Source organism: Thalassophryne amazonica, chromosome 8 (assembly GCF_902500255.1).
Source record: "Thalassophryne amazonica chromosome 8, fThaAma1.1, whole genome shotgun sequence".
NCBI lineage: Eukaryota > Metazoa > Chordata > Actinopteri > Batrachoidiformes > Batrachoididae > Thalassophryne > Thalassophryne amazonica.
This window is the reverse complement of record NC_047110.1, coordinates 114,197,906-114,225,886: the sequence shown is the minus strand read 5'-3', so window position 1 is coordinate 114,225,886 and position 27,981 is coordinate 114,197,906. Positions and strand designations below refer to the sequence as shown.

The window sequence follows — 27,981 nt, the reverse complement described above, 5'->3', positions numbered from 1 at the left end:
TGAGAATCTACTGAATCTACTGGTACCTTGTTTCCCATGTAACAATAAGAAATATACTCAAAATCTGGATTAATCTTTTTAGTCACATAGCACTACTATTATTCTGAACACTACTGTAAGACCGAGGATTTGGTGGCCTTCCAGAACTAGGCCCAGAATGCAACAATCAAGCTTATTTTTAGCTACATGTTCATTTGGCCGCTCCCGGTGACACCCAAAGCACTCACATGTTGATAGCAAGAGAAGGATGAAGCGTCTGCCGAGGCGACATCAACACCAAATTCTTTGCTGTGAATACATGATGTGTTTGTGTTTATGACAGTAAAACATCATTTAAAACGACATGAATACAGTTCAAGTTGCTAATAACCGTTTACAAAATGAAACCATTTAAAAAAAAAAATCAAACAATTTGATGTTTCAAAGTTCAAATGAGCTCATTAGCTGCTGCTCATTAAATTTCACTCATGTGGTTCATAAATCTATAGACACAAATTTATAAATTTAATTTTGAGATTACAAACTATTTTTGAATTGATCAAAACCAAAATGTTGAATATCTGACGCCATCACGTGGTGACTGTCAGAAGCTGCTTCCATCAGTCGAGTCAGTTTGTCAACATGAAACATTTATAAAAACAAAAATACTTTGAATCAAATGCAGAAGTAAACATCAGAACCAAAATGACAAATACAGTTTAAATGAACATTTCTGAACAAACATTTTCTGATTCTTTGAAGAACTTGGTGAGTCGAGTCAATCTGACCCAGGTGTCGGATCGGCAGCCGGGTCCTCAGCACTCCTGAATCACGCTCTTGGAGACAACCTGCAATCCTTCCCGCTTCAGTTCTGCCAGTACCGGCCCGTAGACCTCTTTGGTCATAGGAACCATGACACCCTTTGTCCTGATTTCACCTACAGAGTCAAAACCACAGCAAGAGAATTCATCATCGCAGAGTTCACTGACCAATCACAAAAAGAGTAAGACTCAGGTTAATACAAGGTGCAAAATGTTACACAAAATGTAAAGAGACAAACAAAGACACGTCCTGAGCAGGACTGACCATCGAGGACCATGCGGGCAACAATGGCGGTTGGGCAGCCCACGGTCTTGGCCATGGCGGAGAAGCCGTCGGGGTCACCGTACACCACCAGGCTGATGTTTTTGGTCTCCAGCTCGCCGGTCGGGTGGCGAAGACCGATTTCAGTCCTCAAGACAATCATGTCTCGCTCGCCCTTACCTGATCGTAGAGAGAGAGAGAGAGCATGTTAATGCCGCCGGTACTTTTAGTGGGGCCATTGTATGGTACCATCCTGTTACAGTTCTCGAACAGCTGGAAATCGAGCATGTGATGATGTGTTTGAGTCCAACTCACTGTAGGACATTTTGGCTTCCAGGTGCTTTGCGAGTGCCGTCAGAATGCTGTCAGCGTGAGGAACTGGGTCACCGCTCAGAACGCCGAACCTGAACACAACACCACCGTCAGATTAAAAGCCGCAGAGACGGCGACTCTGCTTCAATGCAGAAAACACCACCTTCAGATTAAAAGTCCGTAGAGACGATGACTCTGCTTCGACGCAGAAAACACCACCTTCAGATTAAAAGTCCGTAGAGACGATGACTCTGCTTCGACGCAGAAAACACCACCTTCAGATTAAAAGTCCATAGAGACGATGACTCTGCTTCAACACAGAAAACACCACCTTCAGATTAAAAGCCCGCTGAAACGATGACTGTTTCGATGCCGATAACACGACTGTCAAATTAAAAAGTTGCAGAAATGACTCCGGTTTAACACTGATAACACGAGCATCAGATTAAAAGACCACAGAGACGATGACTCTGCTTTAACACCAATAGGACTTCAGGAAGCACAAGGATGACCCCTCCCCCTTAACCATTAAAGGTGAGGTAGTAGAGAGGGTTTCTTGTTTTAAATTTCTGGGCACCTGGATCACTGAGGATCTTAAATGGGAAGTAAACACATCTGCTGTGGTCAAAAAGGCGCAACAGAGGCTTTATTTTCTACGAACACTTAAGAAGAACAACCTGTCGGCTGAGCTGCTTAAGGCCTTTTATCACTGCTCCATCGAGCGTTTTAACCTGTTGCATCACAGCACGGTTTGAGAACTGCTCTGGAAACAACAAGGAATCCATCAGATGAGTCATAACAACAGCAGAAAAGATCACTGGTCTCCCTCTGCCCTCTTTGGATGATATTTTTAGGACTCGCTGCCTCCGCCAAGCAAGCAGTATTCTGCAGGACAGAACACACCCCTCACACCACCTGTTCTCTTTGCTTCCATCCGGCAGGTGTTATTGGGTCTTCAAAGTCCCACCACAGGGCCAAAAACAGCTTCTTTCCTAAACCTGAACAGTCGCGCCCAAGATCCAACTGCATTATTCTAATTAGAACAAGGAGGGACGTGCAATATTATTTAACTATTTTTAACTTTTAGGTATATTTATTAATGTTGGATTGTTTTTTAAGCTATTTAAGGGTTTTTATTAAAATTGGGTATTTTAAATGTTAATTGATGTTTTAGAGGGATAAGTGTAATATGGGACAATGACAATGTGGTTCAGTGGAATATGAGTTATGTTTGTTGGGGACAGTGGGATATGAGACAAATGTCTAACTGGAAGGTGCAAATTAGAGGTTTCTGAGTGTGAGGGTGGGCACTGTTTTTGAGGATGCACAAGCAAATTTCATGATGCCGATTGTTGTGCAATGACAATAAAGGTGCTTCTGATTCTGATAACACGACCTTCAGATTAAAAGTCTGCAGAGACGACGACTCCGCTTTAACATTGATAACACGACCATCAGATTAAAAGCCTGCAGAGACGACGACTCCACTTTAACACCGATAACACGACTATCAGATTAAAAACTTGCAGAAACGACGACTCCGCTTTAACACCGATAACACGACTATCAGATTAAAAGCCTGCAGAGACGACGACTCCGCTTTAACACCGATAACACGACGGTCAGATTAAAAACTTGCAGAAACGACGACTCCGCTTTAACACCGATAACACGACGGTCAGACTAAAAACGTGCAGAAACGACGACTCCGCTTTAACACTGATAACACGACTGTCAGATTAAAAACTTGCAGAAACGACGACTCCGCTTTAACACCGATAACACGACTGTCAGATTAAAAACTTGCAGAGCCGACGACTCCGCTTTAACACCGATAACACGACTGTCAGATTAAAAACTTGCAGAGCCGACGACTCCGCTTTAACACCGATAACACGACTGTCAGATTAAAAACTTGCAGAGACGACGACTCCGCTTTAACACCGATAACACGACTGTCAGATTAAAAACTTGCAGAAACGACTACGAAGTCCGCAGCGATGGCGACTCTGCTTTAATTCCAATTCTGTCTCTCACCATCTCAGGCTGTCCATTCCAACGTCGTCCCGTCCAACACATTCGTAAACAGCCCCCTCAAAGGCATCATGGGACATGGAGGAGGACATGCCCATCTTCTTACAGAGGAGCTCTTTCTGTAAACACACAACAGTCACTTCCTGCTCATCCAAAATAAAGTACAACCTGAAAGTTAACGATGTGAACCACCGCCAGCTGTGTTACTATGGAGACAACCCCAACTAAAAGTGCAACAACAGCAACAACAATGAAAGCAGAAGCAGCAACCATAGCAGCAGCATCAACAACAGCAGCACCAACAACAACAGTCGCAACATCAACAACAGTCACAACAACAGTAGCAGCAACAATGAAAGCAGCAGCAACAGCTCTAGCAACATCAACAACAGCAGCAGCAACAACAACAGTCGCAACATCAACAACAGCAGCAACAACGAAAGCAGCAGCAACAGCTCCAGCAACATCAACAACAGCAGCACCAACAACAACAGTCGCAACATCAACAACAGTCACAACAACAGTAACAGCAACAGCAATGTTTCTTTGTGTTATTGCTCAGAGGTCAGTTGTTCTGGTTGCCGTTGCTCTCCGGTCATTGTCAACAGATTTTCCATGAATGATAACATTACAAATGGACTGCATTTATATAGCGCTTTACCATCTGCATCAGACGCTCAAAGCGCTTTACAATAATGCTCACATTCACTCCGATGTGAGGGTGCTGCCATACAAAGTAATTCACTACACACCAGGAGCAACTAGGGGATTAAGGACCTTGCTCAAGGGCCCTTAGTGATTTTCTGGTCAAGCTGGGATTTGAACCGAGGATCCTCTGGTCTCAAGCCCAACGCCTTAATCACCTGCCCATGAACTTTATTTTGCACAGGGGGAAATACTTTAAATCATCACCACCTTCAATTTATTTCAATTTATTTTTATTTATATAGCACCAAATCACAACAAAGGCGCTTCACACAAGTAAGGTCTAACTTTACCAACCCCCAGAGCAAGAACACAGGCAACAGTGGTAAGAAAAAACTCCCTCTGATGAAGAAACCTCAAGCAGACCAGACACAAAGGGGTGACCCTCTGCTTGGGCCATGATACAGACATAAATTACAGAACAATTCACAAAACGAATATACAGGAAATGTTGCTGGTGCACAGGACAGGAGGGTTACAGAAACAGACACCACACCCATCTCTGGATGGAGCTGCACCTCAAACAGAGAGAAAAAAACAGAATCAGGCACCAGAAAGACAACAGATACAGAATAATTTATCAGCATTAAACAACTAATACTAAGGTGATCGACGGCCACTAGTCCTAAGCTTCACTAACAGACTCAGACTTTAGATAAAGTTGAGGCTGCAGCACGCTCAGTTTACTAATAAAATGAATTAAAAGTGTAAAAAGCATAGTAACATACTATACCAGTATGCTGCCATATGAAAGGGAAAATAAGTACGTCTTAAGTCTGGACTTGAAAGTCTCTACAGAATCTGACTGTTTTATTGATGCAGGGAGATCATTCCACAGAACGGGCACGATAAGAGAAAGCTCTGTGACCCACAGACTTTTTATTCACCTTAGGGATACAAAGTAGTCCTGCACCCTGAGAACGCAAAGCCTGGGCCGGTACGTAAGGTTTAATTAGGTCAGCTAGGTAGGGAGGTGCCAGTCCATGAACAATTTTATAGGTTAGAAGCAGAACCTTAAAATCTGATCTCACTGGGACAGGAAGCCAGTGAAGAGACGCCAAAATAGGTGTAATGTGGTCAAATTTTCTGCTTCCTGTCAAACGTCTGGCAGCAGCATTTGGAGAGCCCTAAGGCTGGACTGCAGTAAACCAGAAAATAGAACATTGCAGTAGTCTAATCTAGAAGAGACAAACACATGAATCAGGGTCTCAGCACCAGTCATAGTCAGGATGGGACCTTCAACCCGTCACAACTGAAAAATTCATCTTTTCGGACCAAATTTATGATGATTTGTGATGATAAATAGTAAAACATAAAGCAACATCTAGCGCGTGCATTAAACACAAGGAGAGCGAGTTAAACAGAACACGCAGCTCGCGTTAAACGCACCGCATGGAGCTCAGATAATGCAGATTTGTGTTGAAGCAACATGTGGAGCCGACTTAACCTTAACGTGGCACTGAGAATGTTGAACACACCGAGTTCTCTTTTACTGTGTCACTTTACAAAATAAAAGCCTCTTTTCTTCCGTGTGTTCTGGAGTTGCTGTTTGTGTTTTGTTGGGGGTGTTCCTCACAGTGTGAAGCAGGTGATTGGTCAGCACAGAGCAGAAACCTGCAGCGCCGTATGTAGAACTAAAACATGACATCTTGGGATGCAACTGCAGAAATGTGGTGAGCAGCAGACGTGAACATAGAGTCTGAACACATTTTAGAAATTCACGTGACTGTGCCCCTTTGAAGACAGCAACCTTCAAACTTTGACTCTCTCCACAGACAACAGGCTTCGAGAGCTTTTTCTTTCTGTACAGAAGACAACAAACAAAAAGTTTGCCGTCTTTCATCTCGTCACAGCGACGTGCCGGCTGGAAACTCATCAGGAAGTCAACATAAAAGCTGAGCTGGCGGCAGCCTTGACGCTGACGAGCAGCTATTCAAAGTCTTCAGCAAACAGAACACTTCAGGCTCAGGCGGTACAAACAGAACTCTGATGCAATCAGCACGTGCTACTCACCCAGGAAACAGGAGCGGCGTTGTGCTGCAGTGCCACGCAGGGCTCGCTGTCAATCAAACCCAGCTTCACCAAACTGCTCATGGCCTTTGAGAAACCCTGTCAGACAAAACCAAGACCAGACCGTTAGTGTTTGACCGTGAGGATGGAGATTCTGACCATCTCCAGAGAAACCAGGGGCACTGTTCACACTGACCACCGTTTGAAGTTAACAAGGGAAAACCCACCCTGGAGAAGACCTGATTGTTCCCTAAGAAGACCTGTGTTCCCCAAGAAGACCTGGGTGTTCCCTAAGAAGACCTGATTGTTCCCTAAGAAGACCTGTGTGTTCCCCAAGAAGTCCCAGGTGTTCCCTAAGAAGACTTGGGTGTTCCCTAAAAAGACCTGGGTGTTCCCTAAGAAGACCTGAGTGCTCCCAAAGAAGAACTGAGTGTTCCCAAAAAAGACCTGGGTGTCCCCAAAAAAGACCTGGGTGGTCCCTAAGAAGACCTGATTGTTCCCCAAGAAGACCCGGGTGTTCCCTAAGAAGACTTGGGTGTTCCCTAAAAAGACCTGGGTGTTCCCTAAGAAGACCTGAGTGCTCCCAAAGAAGACCTGAGTGTTCCCTAATAAAAACCTGGGTGTCCCCAAAAAAGACCTGGGTGTTCCCCAAGAAGATCTGAGTGTTCCCTAAGAAGACCTGTGTGTTCCCCAAGAAGACCTGTGTGTTCCCCAAGAAGACCTGTGTGTTCCCCAAGAAGACCTGGGTGTTCCCCAAGAAGACCTGGGTGTTCCCCAAGAAGACCTGGGTGTTCCCTAAGAAGACCTGCTTGTTCCCTAAGAAGACCTGGGTGTTCCCTAAAAAGACCTGGGTGTTCCCTAAGAAGACCTGATTATTCCCTAAGAAGACCTGTGTGTTCCCTAAGAAGATCTGTGTGTTCCCTAAGAAGACCTGTGTGTTCCCTAAAAAGACCCGGGTGTTCCCTAAGAAGACCTGAGTGCTCCCAAAGAAGACCTGAGTGCTCCCAAAGAAGACCTGAGTGTTCACTAAGAAGACCTGGGTGTTCCCCAAGAAGACCTGGGTGTTCCCCAAGAAGACTTGGGTGTTCCCCCAAAAGACCTGGGTGCTCCCTAAGAAGATTGGGTGTTCCCTAAAAAGACCTGGGTGTTCCCTAAGAAGACCTGGGTGTTCCCTAAGAAGACCTGGGTGTTCCCAAAGAAGACCTGAGTGTTCCCTAAGAAGACCTGGGTGTTCCCAAAGAAGACTTGAGTATTCCCTAAAAATCAAATTCAAATGTATTAATTTATATAGCGCCAATTCACGATGAAATCGTCTCAAGGTGTTTCACACAACTTAATAAAAACAGAAAAAACTGAATTAAAAATTTAAAAACACAATAAAAATACAAAACCATAAAAGAATTTAAAAAAAAAATCTATTTTATTTATATAGCGCCAAATCACAACAAACAGTTGCCCCAAGGCGCTTTATATTGTAAGGCAAAGCCATACAATAATTACAGAAAAACCCCAACGGTCAAAACGACCCCCTGTGAGCAAGCACTTGGCGAATGCAAATGCAAAAAAACAGTCCTACATATTTGTTTAATATGCGCATTGAATGACTCTGCATTTAATCATTAGTGATCGATCTCTGCTCCCCTCCACAGCATGTCTTTTTCCTGGTTCTCTCCCTCAGCCCCAACCAGTCCCAGCAGAAGACTGCCCCTCCCTGAGCCTGGTTCTGCTGGAGGTTTCTTCCTGTTAAAAGGGAGTTTTTCCTTCCCACTGTAGCCAAGTGCTTGCTCAGGGGGTCGTTTTGACCGTTGGGGTTTTACATAATTATTGTATGGTCTTGCCTTACAATATAAAGCGCCTTGGGGCAACTGATTGTTGTGATTTGGCGCTATATAAAAAAATTGATTGATTGAAATTGATTGATTGATAATCTATCTCACTCACAGAGTTTAGGTAGCTACTCTGCCCTGTGTTGGTATATGGCATTAGAGAACATAAAGAAGGAATCATATCCTTAAACCTAGTTACAGCCCTTTCTGAAAGACTTCTACTGTAATGAAACTTATTCCCCACTGCTGGGTAGTCCATCAGAGTAAATGTAAATGTTATTAAGAAATGATCAGACAGAAGGGGGTTTTCAGGGAATACCGTTAAGTTTTCAATTTCCATACCATAAGTCAGAAAAAGAACTAAGATATGATTAAAGTGGTGGGTGGACTCATTTACATTTTGAGCAAAGCCAATCGAGACTAACAAAAGATTAAATGCAGTGTTGAGGCTGTCATTCTCAGCATCTGTGTGGATGTTAAAATCGTCCACTATAATTATCTTATCTGAGCTAAGCACTAACTCAGACAAAAGGTCTGAAAATTCACAGAGAAACTCACAGTAACGACCAGGAGGACGATAGATAATAACAAATAAAACTGGTTTTTGGGACTTCCAATTTGGATGGACAAGACTAAGAGTCAAGCTTTCAAATGAATTAAAGCTCTGTCTGGGTTTTTGATTAATTAATAAGCTGGAATGGAAGATTGCTGCTAATCCTCTGCCTCGGCCCGTGCTACGAGCGTTCTGGCAGTTAGTGTGACTCGGGGGTGTTGACTCATTTAAACTAACATACAACCCCTGGCAAAAATTATGGAATCAAATCAAAATCAAATCAATTTAATTTATATAGCGCCAAATCACAACAAACAGTTGCCCCAAGGCGCTTTATATTGTAAGGCAAAAGCCATACAATAACTACAGAAAAACCCCAACGGTTAAAACGACCCCCTATGAGCAAGCACTTGGCGACAGTGGGAAGGAAAAACTCCCTTTTAACAGGAAGAAACCTCCAGCAGAACCAGGCTCAGGGAGGGGCAGTCTTCTGCTGGGACTGGTTGGGGCTGAGGGAGAGAACCAGGAAAAAGACATGCTGTGGAGGGGAGCAGAGATCAATAACTAATGATTAAATGCAGAGTGGTGCATACAGAGCAAAAAGAGGTGAATAAAAAGAAACAGTGCATCATGGGAACCCCCCAGCAGTCTAAGTCTATAGCAGCATAACTAAGGGATGGTTCAGGGTCACCTGATCCAACCCTAACTATAAGCTTTAGCAAAAAGGAAAGTTTTAAGCCTAATCGTAAAAGTAGAGAGGGTGTCTGTCTCCCTGATCTGAATTGGGAGCTGGTTCCACAGGAGAGGAGCCTGAAAGCTGAAGGCTCTGCCTCCCATTCTACTCTTACAAACCCTAGGAACTACAAGTCTGAGAGCGAAGCGCTCTACTGGGGTGATATGGTACTACGAGGTCCCTAAGATAAGATGGGACCTGATTATTCAAAACCTTATAAGTAAGAAGAAGAATTTTAAATTCTATTCTAGAATTAACAGGAAGCCAATGAAGAGAGGCCAATATGGGTGAGATATGCTCTCTCCTTCTAGTCCCCGTCAGTACTCTAGCTGCAGCATTTTGAATTAACTGAAGGCTTTTTAGGGAACTTTTAGGACAACCTGATAATAATGAATTACAATAGTCCAGCCTAGAGGAAATAAATGCATGAATTAGTTTTTCAGCATCACTCTGAGACAAGACCTTTCTCATTTTAAAGATATTGCGTAAATGCAAAAAAGCAGTCCTACATATTTGTTTAATATGCGCTTTGAATGACATATCCTGATCAAAAATGACTGCAAGATTTCTCACAGTATTACTAGAGGTCAGGGTAATGCCATCCAGAGTAAGGATCTGATTAGACACCATGTTTCTAAGATTTGTGGGGCCAAGTACAATAACTTCAGTTTTATCTGAGTTTAAAAGCAGGAAATTAGAGGTCATCCATGTCTTTATGTCTGTAAGACAATCCTGCAGTTTAGCTAATTGGTGTGTGTCCTCTGGCTTCATGGATAGATAAAGCTGGGTATCATCTGCGTAACAATGAAAATTTAAGCAATACCGTCTAATAATACTGCCTAAGGGAAGCATGTATCAAGTGAATAAAATTGGTCCTAGCACAGAACCTTGTGGAACTCCATAATTAACTTTAGTCTGTGAAGAAGATTCCCCATTTACATGAACAAATTGTAATCTATTAGACAAATATGATTCAAACCACCGCAGCGCAGTGCCTTTAATACCTATGGCATGCTCTAATCTCTGTAATAAAATTTTATGATCAACAGTATCAAAAGCAGCACTGAGGTCTAACAGAACAAGCACAGAGATGAGTCCACTGTCTGAGGCCATAAGAAGATCATTTGTAACCTTCACTAATGCTGTTTCTATACTATGATGAATTCTAAAACCTGACTGAAACTCTTCAAATAGACCATTCCTCTGCAGATGATCAGTTAGCTGTTTTACAACTACCCTTTCAAGAATTTTTGAGAGAAAAGGAAGGTTGGAGATTGGCCTATAATTAGCTAAGATAGCTGGGTCAAGTGATGGCTTTTTAAGTAATGGTTTAATTACTGCCACCTTAAAAGCCTGTGGTACATAGCCAACTAATAAAGATAGATTGATCATATTTAAGATCGAAGCATTAAATAATGGTAGGGCTTCCTTGAGCAGCCTGGTAGGAATGGGGTCTAATAAACATGTTGATGGTTTGGATGAAGTAACTAATGAAATCACCGGCCTCAGAGGATGTTCATTCAGTTGTTTAATTTTGTAGAAAAAAAGCAGATCACAGACATGACACAAAACTAAAGTCATTTCAAATGGCAACTTTCTGGCTTTAAGAAACACTATAAGAAATCAGGAAAAAAAATTGTGGCAGTCAGTAACGGTTACTTTTTTTAGACCAAGCAGAGGGAAAAAAAATATGGAATCACTCAATTCCGAGGAAAAATTTTTGGAATCATGAAAAACAAAAGAACGCTCCAACACATCACTAGTATTTTGTTGCACCACCTCTGGCTTTTATAACAGCTTGCAGTCTCTGAGGCATGGACTTAATGAGTGACAAACAGTACTCTTCATCAATCTGGCTCCAACTTTCTCTGATTGCTGTTGCCAGATCAGCTTTGCAGGTTGGAGCCTTGTCATGGACCATTTTCTTCAACTTCCACCAAAGATTTTCAATTGGATTAAGATCCGGACTATTTGCAGGCCATGACATTGACCCTATGTGTCTTTTTGCAAGGAATGTTTTCACAGTTTTCGCTCTATGGCAAGATGCATTATCATCTTGAAAAATGATTTCATCATCCCCAAACATCCTTTCAATTGATGGGATAAGAAAAGTGTCCAAAATATCAACGTAAACTTGTGCATTTATTGATGATGTAATGACAGCCATCTCCCCAGTGCCTTTACCTGACATGCAGCCCCATATCATCAATGACTGTGGAAATTTACATGTTCTCTTCAGGCAGTCATCTTTATAAATCTCATTGGAACGGCACCAAACAAAAGTTGCAGCATCATCACCTTGCCCAATGCAGATTCGAGATTCATCACTGAATATGACTTTCATCCAATCATCCACAGTCCACGATTGCTTTTCCTTAGCCCATTCTAACCTTGTTTTTTTTCTGTTTAGGTGTTAATGATGGCTTTCGTTTAGCTTTTCTGTATGTAAATCCCATTTCCTTTAGGCGGTTTCTTACAGTTCGGTCACAGACGTTGACTCCAGTTTCCTCCCATTCGTTCCTCATTTGTTTTGTTGTGCATTTTCGATTTTTGAGACATATTGCTTTAAGTTTTTTGTCTTGACGCTTTGATGTCTTCCTTGGTCTACCAGTATGTTTGCCTTTAACAACCTTCCCATGCTGTTTGTATTTGGTCCAGAATTTAGACACAGCTGACTGTGAACAACCAACATCTTTTGCAACATTGCGTGATGATTTACCCTCTTTTAAGAGTTTGATAATCCTCTCCTTTGTTTCAATTGACATCTCTCGTGTTGGAGCCATGATTCATGTCAGTCCACTTGTTGCAACAGCTCTCCAAGGTGTAATCACTCCTTTTTAGATGCAGACTAATGAGCAGATCTGATTTGATGCAGGTGTTAGTTTTGGGGATGAAAATTTACAGGGTGATTCCATAATTTATTCCTCAAAATTGAGTGAGTCCATATTTTTTTCCCTCTGCTTGGTCTAAAAAGTAACCGTTACTGACTGCCACAATTTTTTTCTTGATTTCTTATAGTGTTTCTTAAAGCCAGAAAGTTACCATTTGAAACGACTTTAGTTTTGTGTCATGTCTGTGATCTGCATTTTTTCTACAAAATTAAACAACTGAATGAACATCCTCTGAGGCCGGTGATTCCATAATTTTTGCCAGGGGTTGTATTCATCCTGCTGTAACCAGGTTTCTGTAAGGCAGAATAAATCAATATGTTGATCAATTATTATATCATTTACCAACAGGGACTTAGAAGAGAGAGACCTAATGTTTAATAGACCACATTTAACTGTTTTAGTCTGTGGTGCAGTTGAAGGTGCTATATTATTTTTTCTTTTTGAATTTTTATGCTTAAATAGATTTTTGCTGGTTATTGGTGGTCTGGGAGCAGGCACCGTCTCTACGGGGATGGGGTAATGAGGGGATGGCAGGGGGAGAGAAGCTGCAGAGAGGTGTGTAAGACTACAACTCTGCTTCCTGGTCCCAACCCTGGATAGTCACGATTTGGAGGATTTAAGAAAATTGGCCAGATTTCTAGAAATGAGAGCTGCTCCATCCAAAGTGGGATGGATGCCGTCTCTCCTAACAAGACCAGGAATACAAGAATAGAAACACATCATAACACTAATAAAACAAGGAAAACAAATGAGTCTTTAAACGTGATTTAAAAGTCTCCACAGTATCCAACTGCCGTATGTGTGCCGGGAGATCGTTCCACAGAGCTGGGGCACGGTAGGAGAAAGCTCTGTGACCGGCAGACTTTTTATTCACCCTGGGAACACATAAAAGTCCTGCGCCCTGAGAACGCAGTGCCCGAGCTGGTACATAGGGGCTTACCAGGTCAGCCAGACAGGGAGGTGCAAGTCCATGAACAATTTTATAAACTAGTAACAGTACTTTATAATCCGATCGTGCAGCGACAGGAAACCAGTGCAGGAACGCTAAAACGGGCGTAATGTGGTCAAATTTTCTGCTTTGTGTCAAAAGTCTGGCCGCAGCATTTTTAACCAGTTGAAGACCCCTAATCCTGGACTGCGGTAAACCAGAAAATAGAGCATTACAATAGTCCAATCTAGAATCTATATTTCGCAAATGGAAGAAAGCAGTCCTTGTAATGTCTCTAATGTGGAGGTCAAAAGACAACATAGGATCAAAAATGACCCCAAGATTCCTCACTTTATCCATATGATGTATAACACACGAACCTAAGCTAAGCGCTAGCTGATCAAATTAATGCTGATACTTTGCTGGACCAAGAACCATCACTTCAGTAGTAGGAGTAGGAAGTAGGAAGTTACTAGACATCCAACGTTTCACTGATGCAAGGCAATCTTCCAAAATTTTATGTGAATGAGATTACCAGCAGTTATCGGCATGTACAATTGGGTGTCATCAGCATAGCAATGAAAGGCAATCCTAAAATGCCACAGTATATTCCCAAAGGGTGCTATATAAAGGGAAAAAAGCAGGGGGCCTAAAATGGATCCCTGTGGAACCCCAAACTTCATATCCCTAAGATCAGCAGAAGTGCCATTGCACAACACACAGTAAGAGTGACTAGACAGGTAAGACATCAACCATGCAAGGGCAGTTCCCATAATCCCAAATTGATTCTCCAGTCTGTTGAGTAAAATATGATGATCCACAGTATCAAACGCAGCACTAAGATCCAACAGCACCAAGACTGTAGTGGTATCCGAGTCCATTGCTCGCAAAAGGTCATTCACAACTTTAGTAAGTGCTGTATCTGTGGAGTGATATTTTCTAAAAGCAGACTGCAATGGCTCAAAAAGATTATTCTCACTGAGGTAGTCCACGAGCTGTCGCAGAACCACTTTTTCCAGGATTTTAGAACAAAATGATAGATTTGATATCGGTCTATAATTTTTCAATACACCAGGGTTGAGATTGGATTTCTTAAGCAATGGTTTAATCACTGCAGACTTGAAACATTTAGGAACAGATCCAGAAGTAAATGAGAGATTTATAATTTCCAGCACAGTCAGACCAAGAGTGGGCCACAGGTCCTTAAACAGTTTTGTTGGTATAGGATCAAATAAACAGGTTGTGCTTTTTGTAGACGTCACAAGCTTCGTCAGCGCGCCTAGTGAGATACCATCAAAATCTGTAAATCTGGGGAATCTAAGAAGACATGGATGTTCCCTAAGAATACCTGGGCATTCCCTAAGAAGCCCTGGGTGTTCCCTAAGAACACGTGAGTGTTTGTTAAGAAGACCTGGGTGTTTCCAAAGAAGACCCGAGTGTTCCCAAAGAAGGCCTGAGAGTTCCCTAAAAAGACTTGGGTGTTCCCCAAGAATACCTGGGTGCTCCCCAAGAACACCTGGGTGTTCCCTAAACAGACCTGGGTGTTCCTTAAGAAGACCTGGGTGTTCCTTAAGAAGACCTGGATGTTCCCTAAGAAGACCTGGATGTTCCCTAAGAAGACCTGGGTGTTCCCTAAGAAAACCTGGGTGTTCCCCAAGAAGACCCGTGTGTTCCCTAAGAAGACCCGTGTGTTCCCTAAGAAGACCCGTGTGTTCCCTAAGAAGACCTGGATGTTCCCTAAGAAGACCTGAGTGTTTCCTGAAAAGACCTGGATGTTCCCTAACCAGACTTACTTGGATTGGACTTGAGTGAGTAGTGAAACATTTTCTAGACAAACAAGAACTCTACTTGCCTCAACTAAACTCCATGAAGCATCACAGCTGAAGATCCCTCACAGTGTCGGTGATACTTCTCATCTCACTAAGTCTCTACGGAGACCAAGATCCAAAGACATCCAGTCCTCACCTTGGGTCTAAGTCTGACACAACCAGACAGTAAGACAGGAAGCACCAGGACCATAAATACCTAGACCTTCATTCCCTCAACAAAGAAAACCTCTTCTGAACTACAATAGCTGCTCTCTCTGGGTGGGGCCAAATATTAAACAGGACTCCCATCCCCCCAAAAATGTAGCGGCAGACAGTGAATATTAAGTGATCCTGACTGGATCAAACTGATCTTATCCTTGTCCAGGTTGCGGCTTTTCTTTGGTGATTCTGCACCATGTGATCAGAGATGAAGAAACTGGATCCTGGCCCAGCTCATGTCCTGGATCAGGACATGAAATGTGAGCATGTGTTATGACTTCTGCACTTTGCTGAGATGCTTGTTTGTTTGTGTGACACCTTGAAGCGCAGCGTTCCTCGGATCACAGTGTGTGCCGTCTCGATGCCGTACAATTCCACATACTTGGTGCTGTCACGGTTAGGAAACCCCTCCAGGTTAAAACCAGGGAAGAAGTCCATGGCTGTAGTGGCATCCATTAGAGATCCACCAGCTGGGACCTTCACCACCTAGACCACACACAGATGCACTTTTTATTCTAATTCAAAACACAAACCCAGCTGCCGGTTTGAAGCCATTGTACCTGGTTATCCTTGAGGAAGATGGCAGGGCTGATGGTGTTGAGGAGGACACCATACGGACTCCAGCTGAACTTGTAGCGAAGAGGATTGTCTGAAGACTCGGGAGCAGGTAGACCTCCACAGAAGGAGATGTAGGACTCCACCTGACAGTCAACAGGAACCATTTCAACAACAAGGCTGCAGATAAGCAACACTTTGATGCAGAGTGCTAACTGGATGTTTCCATTTGGTTCCCGTGACATTTGATCACTCGTCCAAGTGGATTCTTTGGTCTCAACTAAATGGGTTTGGAAACCAAGTTAAACAAGACCTGAGTACTTTACACCAGGTTCATACAGGAGTCACAGAAGTGACGTGTGTACTGAAGTCACGCCGAACATTTTTTGGACTCATTCAGATCATAGTGTTGGTTCATTTTGGGTCAACCCTGTGTGCCAGGTCCTTCTCATGGGGTTTTTCTCTGAAACTCTGAAAAGAATCAACCTTTATTTGGAGTTTAATTACAGACCAGGCTGGTAATCATTAAGGTGGTGGAAGCGGCTCGAAACGGTCAGAGTGGACCTGGAACTCACGGTGCAGCCGTCAGCTTTGGCCTGGTCGATACACTCCATGGCAATCATGTGGTCGATGCCCGGGTCCAGCCCCATCTCGTTCAGTATGGTGATGCCTGCTGCCTCCGCACTGATACAAAAACAGTTTGAGTTAAAGTCACAGAATAAACCAGACTTTGTTTGGGTTTGGTGAATTTGGCGTCACCTGCTGTGCAAATCCTTCAAGGCAGCACTCAAGTAGCTCGCAGTGACCATGTTCACCTTCCTGCTGATGCAGTGTTTGGCAATGATTGGGTGGAAGGCGTAAGGCAGCATGCTGAGGGTAGAGGACGGAGCAAAACAAACAAACAAAACACAGGAAAGCAATTAGCACATGGATGCAATTCCAGCCACAGGATGCTGAATGACCCCATACGTTCACAAACACCTTCCCTAAAAATGGCAAAACAATTTTCCTCAACTCCACAAACTGTGCAGCCACGGCAACACTGATGAATTACAGTGTGTTTGCAATACACCGTGCTCGACCCCAGTCTGAGCACCGACCACGATGAGAGTGTCCCTACTGTACCCAATGACAGTCTCCACACCAAGCCTGACGACACTCTCCATACTGTGCCCGATGACTCTGTGCAAAAAGCACGATGAGTGCCTGACAAATATCTCCGTATGTGCCAGACCATCGTCTCTGCATCGTTGCCGGCTGTGTACTGTACCTGATGACAACATCATGATCTTTCACCAGGGAGTCCAGGTGTCTTTCCTGGCTGCTGACATCAAGCATGATGGGAATGGTGTTGGGATGTTTAGCTGCCAGGTCCTCTGCCTGCTTCATCAGTGCTGATACTGAGGATTAAAGAAACCACAGCGGTGAAATAAAGTCTTCCTTCTGCAGACCCTCTCACCCCAACTGCCTTCATCGTACTTTGACATCTGACTTGATGACCCTCTTGGTAGCAAACATTAACATACCTACAGTAACCTGAATCTTCTCGTCACGGGTCAGATACTCAACAATGGGTTCAGACACGTAACCTGAACCCAGCAGCAGCACACGCTTCATCCCGCTTTTCTTCAAGATCTGGGCCTTTTCCCTGCAAAACAGTCCACAGTATGAATTGGACAAATGTAACACAGCATGAAGCAAATCAGGTCACCCTGAGGCTCTTCACATGAGTAAAGTCCTACTTTACAAACCTCCCAGGCTCTTCAGGGTAACCATCTGCTTTGGCCAAACTACCCGTAACAAAATAAATGAAAAGTGAGTGATACACAGACGAGTCTTGTCACAGGGTCTTCTGGTCTTTTTGGTCCATTTTCATGACTGATTCATGTCACAATCCAGTTTGAAATCCTTAAAAAACTATATCCATTTTGGGTAAAATCACATATATAAAGAAAATATGTAACAACAACAACAAAAAAAGAACTTTCACAAAATTTCTTAGTGCACATCAATGGCATGTTTTTGTCAAAACCTGTAGTATGCACTTTGGCCACCAGGTAGCCACCATCGAGTTCTGGGGCTCAAGGACCATTATCCACACATTACGTTATTAACTATATTAATTAGAGTTTGGTTGCAGATTAAACTCTGTTTCACTCTATGATGAACCATTTTTCAGATTGATAGGAAATTTGCGACACTCTGACATGAGATTAATCGATGTCAGTATCATCCCATCACTTCCTAAAAGTCATGAGCTGAGGACAAGGACACAAATTTATATTCTATGCAACACTAATGTGATTTTACTACATTTAATCAAAATTTAAGGATTTTTGTAAAAATATGAAATTTTGCCACCTTGACCTTTGACTTTAAACCAATGTTTTTGTTTGAAATCACATATACAAAGAATACAGCAGTGTTCAGAATAATAGTAGTGCTATGTGACTAAAAAGATTAATCCAGGTTTTGAGTATATTTCTTATTGTTACATGGGAAACAAGGTACCAGTAGATTCAGTAGATTCTCACACATCCAACAAGACCAAGCATTCATGATATGCACACTCTTAAGGCTATGAAATTGGGCTATTAGTAAAAAAAAGTAGAAAAGGGGGTGTTCACAATAATAGTAGTGTTATGTGGAGACGCGAGTTGAGGAGCGGACCAGCGTCTGACTGAACCCAGCGCTAAAATAACCAGAAAGCGGTTCCAAAAACAAAAATGTATTTCCCTTCTGTGCAATAATTTGTGTACAACATAAATGTGCAGTTATCTGGTGAGGTGAAGGACGGCGCGCTCTCCAGCGCCCAAATGGATCGAAGCCCGACGCTTCTGGACCCAGACTCACCGCCGAACACCCCCCAGGTGGATATGACAAACTGACTCTGTGGATGGAAAAGGTGAGGTAAGTCAACAGCTACAACAAATATCCTTCAAAGGCACACACTATCAGCAACACATCCAGGTCTGAATTTAAGCTTTATGTAAATGAGCAGCTTCTCACAACAGGTGGAGGATCAACATTCCGTACGCCACGGCAGTGAGAAGCGAGCTGCACAATTCTCAACAATGTTCAAATATACTGCGTAACAAAATACCAAATTACTGTTAACACTTATTCAGACAATCATCACCTCTGATGTGTGCTGACAGCATGTGTCCCTCACCCGTCCTCCTTCACAGGCACGATGTGTCAAACCCAGGCGCGGTCCTCAGCGTCTCACAAACGAACGTCACAAGGTCGAGTTCCCGGCAATTCTGCTTGAATCACTCATGGCTTAAATGCAGAACGCCATCTCATTATCTGCTTCAGCTGAAAGTCTTTAAGTTTGCACGTGAGCATCATCCACAGGTGCTGCAAGTCATTAGGCCCGCACGTGAACATCCTCCACAAGTGCAGCCAATAATGCTGATGAGGGTGAAGGACTCTTCTGCCAGCACCTTCTCCACAGACAAAAACCAGTTTGCATACCACCTGGAGAGCAAAGAAAAGAAAACAACACCAAAATATCCAGCCAAACCCCCCAACACACAACAAGTAGTGTGGCATTCAGTCAGTGAGTTTGTCAATTTTGTGGAACAAACAGGTGTGAATCAGGTGTCCCCTATTTAAGGATGAAGCCAGCACCTGTTGAACATGTTTTTCTCTTTGAAAGTCTGTGGAAAATGGGACATTCAAGACATTGTTCAGAAGAACAGCATAGTTTGATTAAAAAGTTGATTGGAGAGGGGAAAACTTATACGCAGGTGCAAAAATTTATAGGCTGTTCATCTACAATGATCTCCAATGCTTTAAAATGGACAAAAAAAAAAAAAAACAGAGATGCGTGGAAGAAAACAGAAAACAACCATCAAAATGGATAGAAGAATAACCAGAATGGCAAAGGCTCACCCATTGATCAGCTCCAGGATGATCAAAGACAGTCTGGAGTTACCTGTAAGTGCTGTGACAGTTAGAAGACGCCTGCGTGAAGCTAATTTATTTGCAAGAATCCCCCGCAAAGTCCCTCTGTTAAATAAAAGACATGTGCAAAGTTACAATTTGCCAAAGAACACATCAACTGGCCTAAAGAGAAATGGAGGAATATTTTGTGGACTGATGGGAGTAAAATTGTTCTTTTTGGGTCCAAGGGCCACAGACAGTTTGTGAGACGACCCCCAAACTCTGAATTCAAGCCACAGTTCACAGTGAAGACAGTGAAGCATGGTGGTGCAAGCATCATGATATGGGCATGTTTCTCCTACTATGGTGTTGGGCCTATATATCGCATACCAGGTATCATGGATCAGTTTGGATATGTCAAAATACTTGAAGAGGTCATGTTGCCTTATGCTGAAGAGGACATGCCCTTGAAATGGGTGTTTCAACAAGACCATGACCCCAAGCACACTAGTAAACCAGCAAAATCTTGGTTCCAAACCAACAAAATTAATGCCTCGCAGATGTGAAGAAATCATGAAAAACTGTGGTTATACAACTAAATACTAGTATAGTGATTCACAGGATTGCTAAAAAAGCAGTTTGAACATAATAGTTTTGAGTTTGTAGCGTCAACAGCAGATGCTACTATTATTGTGAACACCCCCTTTTCTACTTTTTTTTTTTACTAATAGCCCAATTTCATAGCCTTAAGAGTGTGCATATCAGGAATGCTTGGTCTTGTTGGATGTGTGAGAATCTACTGAATCTACTGGTACCTTGTTTCCCATGTAACAATAAGAAATATACTCAAAACCTGGATTAATCTTTTTAGTCACATAGCACTACTATTATTCTGAACACTACTGTACATGTCTGAAAACGTCCTAATTTATGTCTTATTGCATATGAATCACATGTTGGTGCCAAAACCTGTAGTTCAGAATTTGTCCACCAGGTTCTGGGGCTCAGGGAACCATTTCCAAGATAATTCATTTTTCCAAAATTTGTTAACTTTGACCCAAGCCTATCAATGGTAAATATCATTGGAATCACTCCAAAAATCATAGACCTATAGACCCCGCCACTCTACATGGTTTCACCAAATTTCTACTGAAGCAGATGAAAAATACTTCAAAGTTTTTTTTGTGTGATTTTGGTATTTTTGGCCACTGTCACGTGACCTTGATCATACCATGATGCGCGTCGACACAAAACATCACCAAATAAAGCGTGGTAGAAAAGATCATTTCAGCTATTCCCAGTTTTGCTGAAAGGGGTGAACAAACAAACACACAGACAAACAAACATATAAACAAAAAAAAAACAGATGACTTTGACAAGACTAATAATAAAAAAACCAAAGCACAATAGGACCAGGTTTCCATGGCATTGGACCAAGCACCTTATCATCCTTACCACACTTCCCTATACTTGGCCAAGCGCTTTAACGTTTCCTGAAGGATCCAGAGGCATTCCCAGTCCAGATGAGTAATATAACCCCACAGCGGGTCCTGGGTCTTAATTTATTTAATTTCTTTAGTTTATACTATAGCACCAAATCACAACAACGCTGCCTCAAGGCGCTTCACGCAAGTAAGGTCTAAACCTGCCAACCCCCAGAGCAACTGTTATGTGTCGGACGCAGCTCGGAGAACCGACCAGCGTTTGAAGGACCCAGTATGAAATAAGCAGAGCACGGTTCAAAGGCTAACTGAATTTAATACATAACAGTGATAATATAACAAAAAGGTGCGGCCTGGCGTGGTGCGCTCCCAGCAGCGCTAACGGTCCGGAGCCAGAAGCTGTTTCGGACCCAAGGACCCCGCCGACACCCCCCAGGTGGCCGCAACAACCGAGTCTGTGAAAGAAGGAACCATTATGTGAGTCCACACTCTACACACAGAACACTTAAAGGTGTACAAACAGCAAACACTTCCTGGCTTGATTACTGATCAGCTTCCCAACCTGCAGGCATGGAACATCCAGTTCACAAAACTCCACTGCAGTGGAAGCTGATACATGACTAACAAACAGCTCAATACAATAAGGTGTGAGGGACACCACATTTACTGACTGTATAACTGTTAGTCACAAAATCTAACGTACCTCAGGAAGTGTGCTGACGAGCGTGAGACCTCACCCCCTCCTCTTTCACAGACTGTGCATCAAACCTGGACGTTCTCAGCATCCGCTGTTGATGAGATGGCTCCCGAGACGACGATCTCACCCGTCTGGTCACAAGGTCGAGTCTCTGGCAAATACACACTGTGCACTCCAGTCTTAAATGCCAACATGTTCCAATCCATCCAGATGCACCACAGCTGTGAGTCCTGACGAGTCGCAGGTGATCAGGGTGAGGTCCTGACAGCCTCAGCAACACAGCCACTCAGTCCCAAACGCACGCCACCTGGGAGGAAAACCAAAAGACAGAAACAAACCGGCAGCCAGGCCCCCCCAGCCATATAACAGCAACAGTGGTAAGAAAAAACTCCCTCTGAGGAACGTTTCTTCTTCAATATCATCAGTTGTGATTTGGCACTATATAAATGAAAATAAAATAAACTGAAATTGAAATCTCAAGCAGACCAGACTCACTTTCAAACAGTTACAAGGTTTTACAAAGTTTTACAGAACTGAAGAAACAGAAAATAGAAAATCAAACAACACAATAATATAAAGAAGATGAGATGTCCATAGAGACATCAGCACCACAGGCAGAGGTCATCCGGCATTTCTCACGCGTCAGTTGGGCTGTTCCTATGACAGGGTCACCGTCAAACGCAGACCGCAGCACACGGTCTTCCCCGGGGTCTCCTCCCAGATGCACATGCGTGGAAGACCTCCACAGGGAGACTCCACCAGGGGGCATCCTCACCGGAGAGCTGAGTTTCTCATCCAGTGTAAGTCCAGATACCCAACGGAGGAATCTCATTTCTGCCCCTTCTATCTGCAACCTTATATTTCCGGCCATTACACTAACTTGATGGCCATCGGTGAGGACAGGAGTGTAAATCGACTGATAAATGAAAACTCTCATATTCATTATTTTATGAATAAAATTTGAATGATGGATGTTGAAATTTCACTCATATTCCTCTGTCATTAAGTTCCCATGTTCCCATGCGGCCGGCCCTCCAGGTTTTGCTGCCAGCTTATTAAATATTTACCCCATTATCTCACAGGACAAGCTGAGCCTTACGTGCCATCCTGAGAGCCCTGTGGTCTCAGAGTGGTCTGTTAAGGGGGCAAAGAAGTGGGCACGCTGTAGAACCTTTGCTTATTGTGCTCTGATGTTCTAGAACTGTCTACCCGTCCAGATCACACTGTACAGTCCAGATGAGACACTGGGCTGGAGTGCTTGGATCCAGACTTCTTTTCCACTGTTTATTATTATGGTTTTCTGCTCTCATGGTTCTTAAAATTTAGGTTGGGTCAAAAAGCACAAGCCTGAAGCAGCTTTCAGTGCTTGACAGTTTGTGTAAGCTGCAGTTGCAGACGTCACTGAGGTTGGAGACGTGGCCACAAGCCGTGTCCATACCACTGGGTTCAACCCCCCTCCCCCCACCAAAAAAAACCAGTCCTTGATTATAACACCAAAACGGACGCATCACCCCGCGTGACCCGCAGCGTTAATATCTCATGGCAGCCCCCCCAAGAGTCAAAACCATGCACTCGTTAGCTCTGTCCTAATTGGGTGCAACACTGCACACATGCACAAGTCACAGCAGGACTGGCTGGAGGTCTGACCGGTGCCACCGCCGCCTTAATTAAAAAACATAACGCGCGGCAACTTTACACGTCTTAAGGAGCAAAACTCATTTAAAGGGATTAAGAATTCATGGCTTGTCTGGGAAATGATAAGAAAACTCATCTGTCTTATAACTGTCCTAAATATGAGGTCGCAGAAGCTCCTCAGACGGCCTATAATCTATAAATAAATAAAACAATCAATCTGACATGTGCACGGTCAGACTCACAGCCCCACACGTGCACACAGCTGCTACTTCACCCTCGGAGAAGACAATTCATGTCAGAACAGCTAGAATATTAACAGACAAATGCTTCAGTTTATACTATTAAAAGAAAACTGACATGCAACAACTCCAAAATACCATTAAACAAAAAATCTTACAATAAAAACATGGACTATTGTAATTCATAGTTAAAGAAATAATTGCACTATTACAATTTATTCAAATAAATAAAATTTAATTCAAATTTAAAAAAAAAACACTTCATGTTAGGAGTTACGCATTTGATCCAATAATAGTCTTGAAATAAATTATACTGTTCAAAAAAACATGCTATAGAGATGAGGGAAATCCTGTACTGTTAGAATTCAAACCCTTAAAAGAAATAAAATGTTGTCATGAATGCAAATGTAACAAATTTTGGATCAGCTGTAAAATATTAACAAACAAATGGACAAACAACAATTTAAACAGTTGAAAGCAAAAAACAAAAATGATTAAATAAATAAAAAATAAATAAAAACTTGTACTTGATGCATTTCATAGTTACAAGAAAAAAAAAATACTGTGAAAACCCACTCACACTGACCAATATCTGCTCTTTGGCTCAAACCACCCCCTTGAACACAAGCTCGGGGTGATCAGGACGCTTCAACACAGAGCCCTACAGGTGCCCACAACTGCAGAGGGAAGGGCTAAAGAACAACAACTTGTCCGGAAAGCCCTCACAGTATGTGGGTACCCACGATGGTCCCTGGACAAAGTGCAGACGTCCCAGAGAACAAAGAGACCAGATAGACAGGAGACGGAGACAAGAAGAAGAGGAGTGTCTCTCCCTTATTTAGCAGGAGTAGGGGAAAAACTACAGAGGATCTTCCGACAGCACAAAATCACAGTTTACTTTAAGCCGGTTAACACCTTGAGACAGAAATTAGTTCACCCTAAGGACATGATCCCTAGTTACAAACAGAGCAATGTAGTGTATTCTATCAGATGTCAGGAAAACTGTAACGAACACTACATAGGTGAGACTAAGCAACCATTACACAAAAGGCTATACCAGCACCGCAGAGAGGGCACCAGTGGATCAATTTTTGTTCATGCCTCTGCTGCACAATCAGGCCTACAAATGCATGTATTTGTCAATCTTACTTATACTGGCCTGTTGAAAAATGTCAGCTCAAACAAGTGTAGCCCGGTGGAAAATCAGAGATGAAGGAAGGAAATATGTGTATCTTTTCCTGTTTGATGTAAATTGTATATTTGCACTAAAGTAAGATGTTGCAATGGGTTAATTGTATTTCTGCTATCAGCAATACTGTCTAATTGTTAGATTGGGATCAGGAGAATCACTGTGAAATTAGTTGCACCTGTACCAGCTGGTGGGTTTTGATTGGCTGGTTTGAGGGCGTGTGGCGTGGAGTGATTGGTGGAGTGTATGAGTGAGGCGGGGTTTGGTTTCTGCGCCGACTGAAGAGCAGGATGCACTTCAACAGGGATGTTGAGGTTGTCGTGACCTGTTCACGTATCGCCTGCTGGCTGGAGAAGTTTCAACGCACTCAAAAATGGATAATTAGTGGTTCCTGTACGACAGGCTGGGGACTGGCCTGTGTGAGAAGTTATTCTTTTGTTTCATCGGTTTCCCTCACCGGGAGGGCGTAAGTATGCAACTGGACTGTGTGAATGTGTGTGTACATGGGCCTGGGTTGTGGTGTGTTCAAGGGGAGTTGGAAATGGTGGGGATGTGAGTTTTTAGAGTTGGGAATTAGTTAGTGTGGATTTGTTTTTATTATTTCAATTTATTTTCATTTATACAGCACCAAATCACAACAACGTTGCCTCAAGGTGCTTCACACAAGTAACGTCTAACCTTACTAACCTCTAGAGCAAGAACACAGGCAACAGTGGTAAGAAAAAAACTCCATCTGATGATTTGAGGAAATTTTATTTTGTTGCAAAGTTCTTTCCTTGAACTGAATAAACTTCTACTTGAAGCCTCAAGCAGACCAGACTCAAAGGGGTGACCCTTTTGGTTTTGGGTGATCAAGACTCTGGTGTCCTAGATTAAGGTATGGATGCTCACAAATTAGACAACAGACTGTTGCTGTCACTACTTGTTCATGTGTGGTTGTTTGTCCTGGTATGTTGTATGTTTGGGGCCCCGTCTCCTTGGTGTCTCACGTCACAGTTATTGCCTTCACCACTTGTCTTTCGTTCTTGTCTATCTTTGTGTTGTTTTGGTGGTCGACCCTTCCTGATAGATGTTGTAGGCTGATCGGGTCAGATGGGGTCACACACACACACCACGTTACTCACACATTACATACCTTCTGTCTTACAAGAATAAATTGCATATATGTGTATTAATGTTCATAAATTGTTATGCCAGTGTGGCATTTACCATTAATACATATGCAGATGGGGGGAAAAAAGAAAAAAAAAAAGGGGTGACCCTCTGCTTGGGTCATGACACAGACACAAATTACAGAACATTTCACAAAACGAATATACAGGAAATGCTGTTGGTGCACAGGACAGGAGGGTCTCCAGCACAAATACCACACCCATCTCTGGATGGAGCTGCACCTTAAACAGAGAGACAAGAAGACAGAGAGAAGAAATACTAAGGTGATAGCCACTAGCCCTAAACTTCACTAAAAGGTAAATTTAGGTAAGTTGAGGCTGTGGCCCGCTCTCTTTACTAATAAAATGAATTAAAAGAGTAAAAAGTGTAAAACAAAACTGTACCAGTATGCTAGACATATGAAAGGGAAAATAAGTGCATCTTAAGTCTGGACTTGAAAGTCTCCACAGAATCTGACTGTTTTATTGATGCAGGGAGATCATTCCACAGAACACAAAGCCCGGGCTGGTACGTATAGTTTAATTAGGTCAGCTAGGTAGGGAGGTGCCAGTCTGTGAACAATTTTATAGACTTGTAGCAGAACCTTAAAATCTGATCTCACTGGGACAGGAAGCTAGTGAAGAGACGCAAAAATGGGTGTAATGTGGTCAAACTTTCTGCTTCGTGTGAAACGTCTGGCTGCAGCATTTTGAGCCAATTGGAGAGCCCTAATGCTGGACTGCGGTAAACCAGAAAATAGAACATTGCAGTAGTCCAATCTAGAAGAGGCAAATGCGTGAATCAGGGTCTCAGCATCAGCCATAGACAGGATGGGATGAATCTTCGCTATATTTTGCGGATGAAAGAAAGCAGCCCTCATAATATTTCTAATGTGGAGGTCAAAGGACAACATAGGATCAAAAATTACTACAAGGTTCCTCACTTTGTCAGGGTGATGTATGACACACGACCCTAGGCTAAGCGTTAGTTGGTCAAATTGATGCCGATGTCTCACTGGACCAAGAACCATAATTTCATTATTGCTATGTGTTTGTGTTTAGCAAACATGGGATTATTGGTGGGTTTGAAAATGTGCTTCTTTTTGTGTTAAGAAATGAAATAAAGGAATTTATATGTTGGCAACAAATGTTTTCTCTCTGAATCGAATTCACTTACCAGGAAAGCATTCCATACTGTATGTTGGGAAGGGGCTAATACCCTTAATCGGAGATTGTACCCAAAGCACCCTCCCACTCTCAGGTATGAGTATTGTGGTGGTAAGGGCACTACATAAAAAAATGGAGGCACTGCTGGGTTCGAAACTGTTCAACTGTGGTTGATTGGTAGTCCTTGTGGTGTGGATTTTCAGAGAATGGGAACTTGTTGCCATTTGAGTTTATCAGGTCCTCGTTTTAGATCCCTTAGGATGAAGATGAAGCAGGTGTTCATATGTGAAAGCACTACTCGGGTAAACTAGCATTGATAGTTAGCATGACACAAACACCCGATCATGTTAAGGTCATTATGACTGATACTATGGAGATGGCGCAGTTAACGTGCTGGTGTAAGGGGGAAAGTGTAGGATTTGATCACTTATGGTAACCTCCATTTAATAACTTTACAGAGATAAATGGTGTAGTTTTGTTTTCTGTTGGAATCACTGAAGCAATCGTGAAAAGTATTTTTTTTTTTTTTTTTTTTTTTCGGTTCCCAGTGGAGAAGAAAAGACGAAGCGAGTGGGAGATGTCGTGTCGGTGTTAGCCTAACCAGCTAACCAAAGTAGCTCCGTTGTCTTGCCTGTAAAACCGCCTTGACATGTTTCAGCTCTGGATCATAAACAAACTGCAACACATGTCCACTTTCCCACCGCATTGTCACTTTTTCCTTACATTTTCACTTTGTTTGCATGTAATTGGCCCAAAAACCCATTGAACATGCCGTGGCTGGTACCCCAGAAGTAGAGAAATTATGTCATATGCGAATCCTCTTGTCACTGAAGGTAAAGTCAGATCCCAGTACACCTTCTCCATTATCAGCTTCTATGCCTGAAGCTATTATAAGAGCAGTTGGGGATATTTTGCAGATAGCTAATCCACCCAGAAG

The 27,981-nt window shown here is 42.8% G+C and overlaps 1 protein-coding gene across 4 annotated transcripts in view; it reads right to left on the bottom strand.

Annotated features, from left to right (window-relative positions):
• aass (aminoadipate-semialdehyde synthase) overlaps positions 1-27,981 on the bottom strand; it is a 123,021-nt gene continuing 95,040 nt past the window's right edge. For 2 of the 4 annotated variants that reach the window (XM_034177314.1, XM_034177313.1), the window contains exons 14-24: positions 17,163-17,284; positions 16,907-17,036; positions 16,396-16,506; positions 16,212-16,320; positions 15,642-15,782; positions 15,400-15,567; positions 6,127-6,222; positions 3,412-3,527; positions 1,378-1,466; positions 1,066-1,242; positions 1-916 (exon numbers count right to left, since the gene is read on the bottom strand). In XM_034177314.1, the coding sequence (XP_034033205.1) occupies positions 795-916; positions 1,066-1,242; positions 1,378-1,466; positions 3,412-3,527; positions 6,127-6,222; positions 15,400-15,567; positions 15,642-15,782; positions 16,212-16,320; positions 16,396-16,506; positions 16,907-17,036; positions 17,163-17,284 (1,381 nt within the window). In that variant the 3' untranslated portion in view covers positions 1-794. Of the gene's footprint in view, positions 917-1,065; positions 1,243-1,377; positions 1,467-1,537; positions 1,682-3,411; positions 3,528-5,840; positions 6,080-6,120; positions 6,223-15,399; positions 15,568-15,641; positions 15,783-16,211; positions 16,321-16,395; positions 16,507-16,906; positions 17,037-17,162; positions 17,285-27,981 lie in introns of those variants that run through there. The other 2 variants (XR_004562372.1, XM_034177315.1) reach the window with 2 other exon arrangements.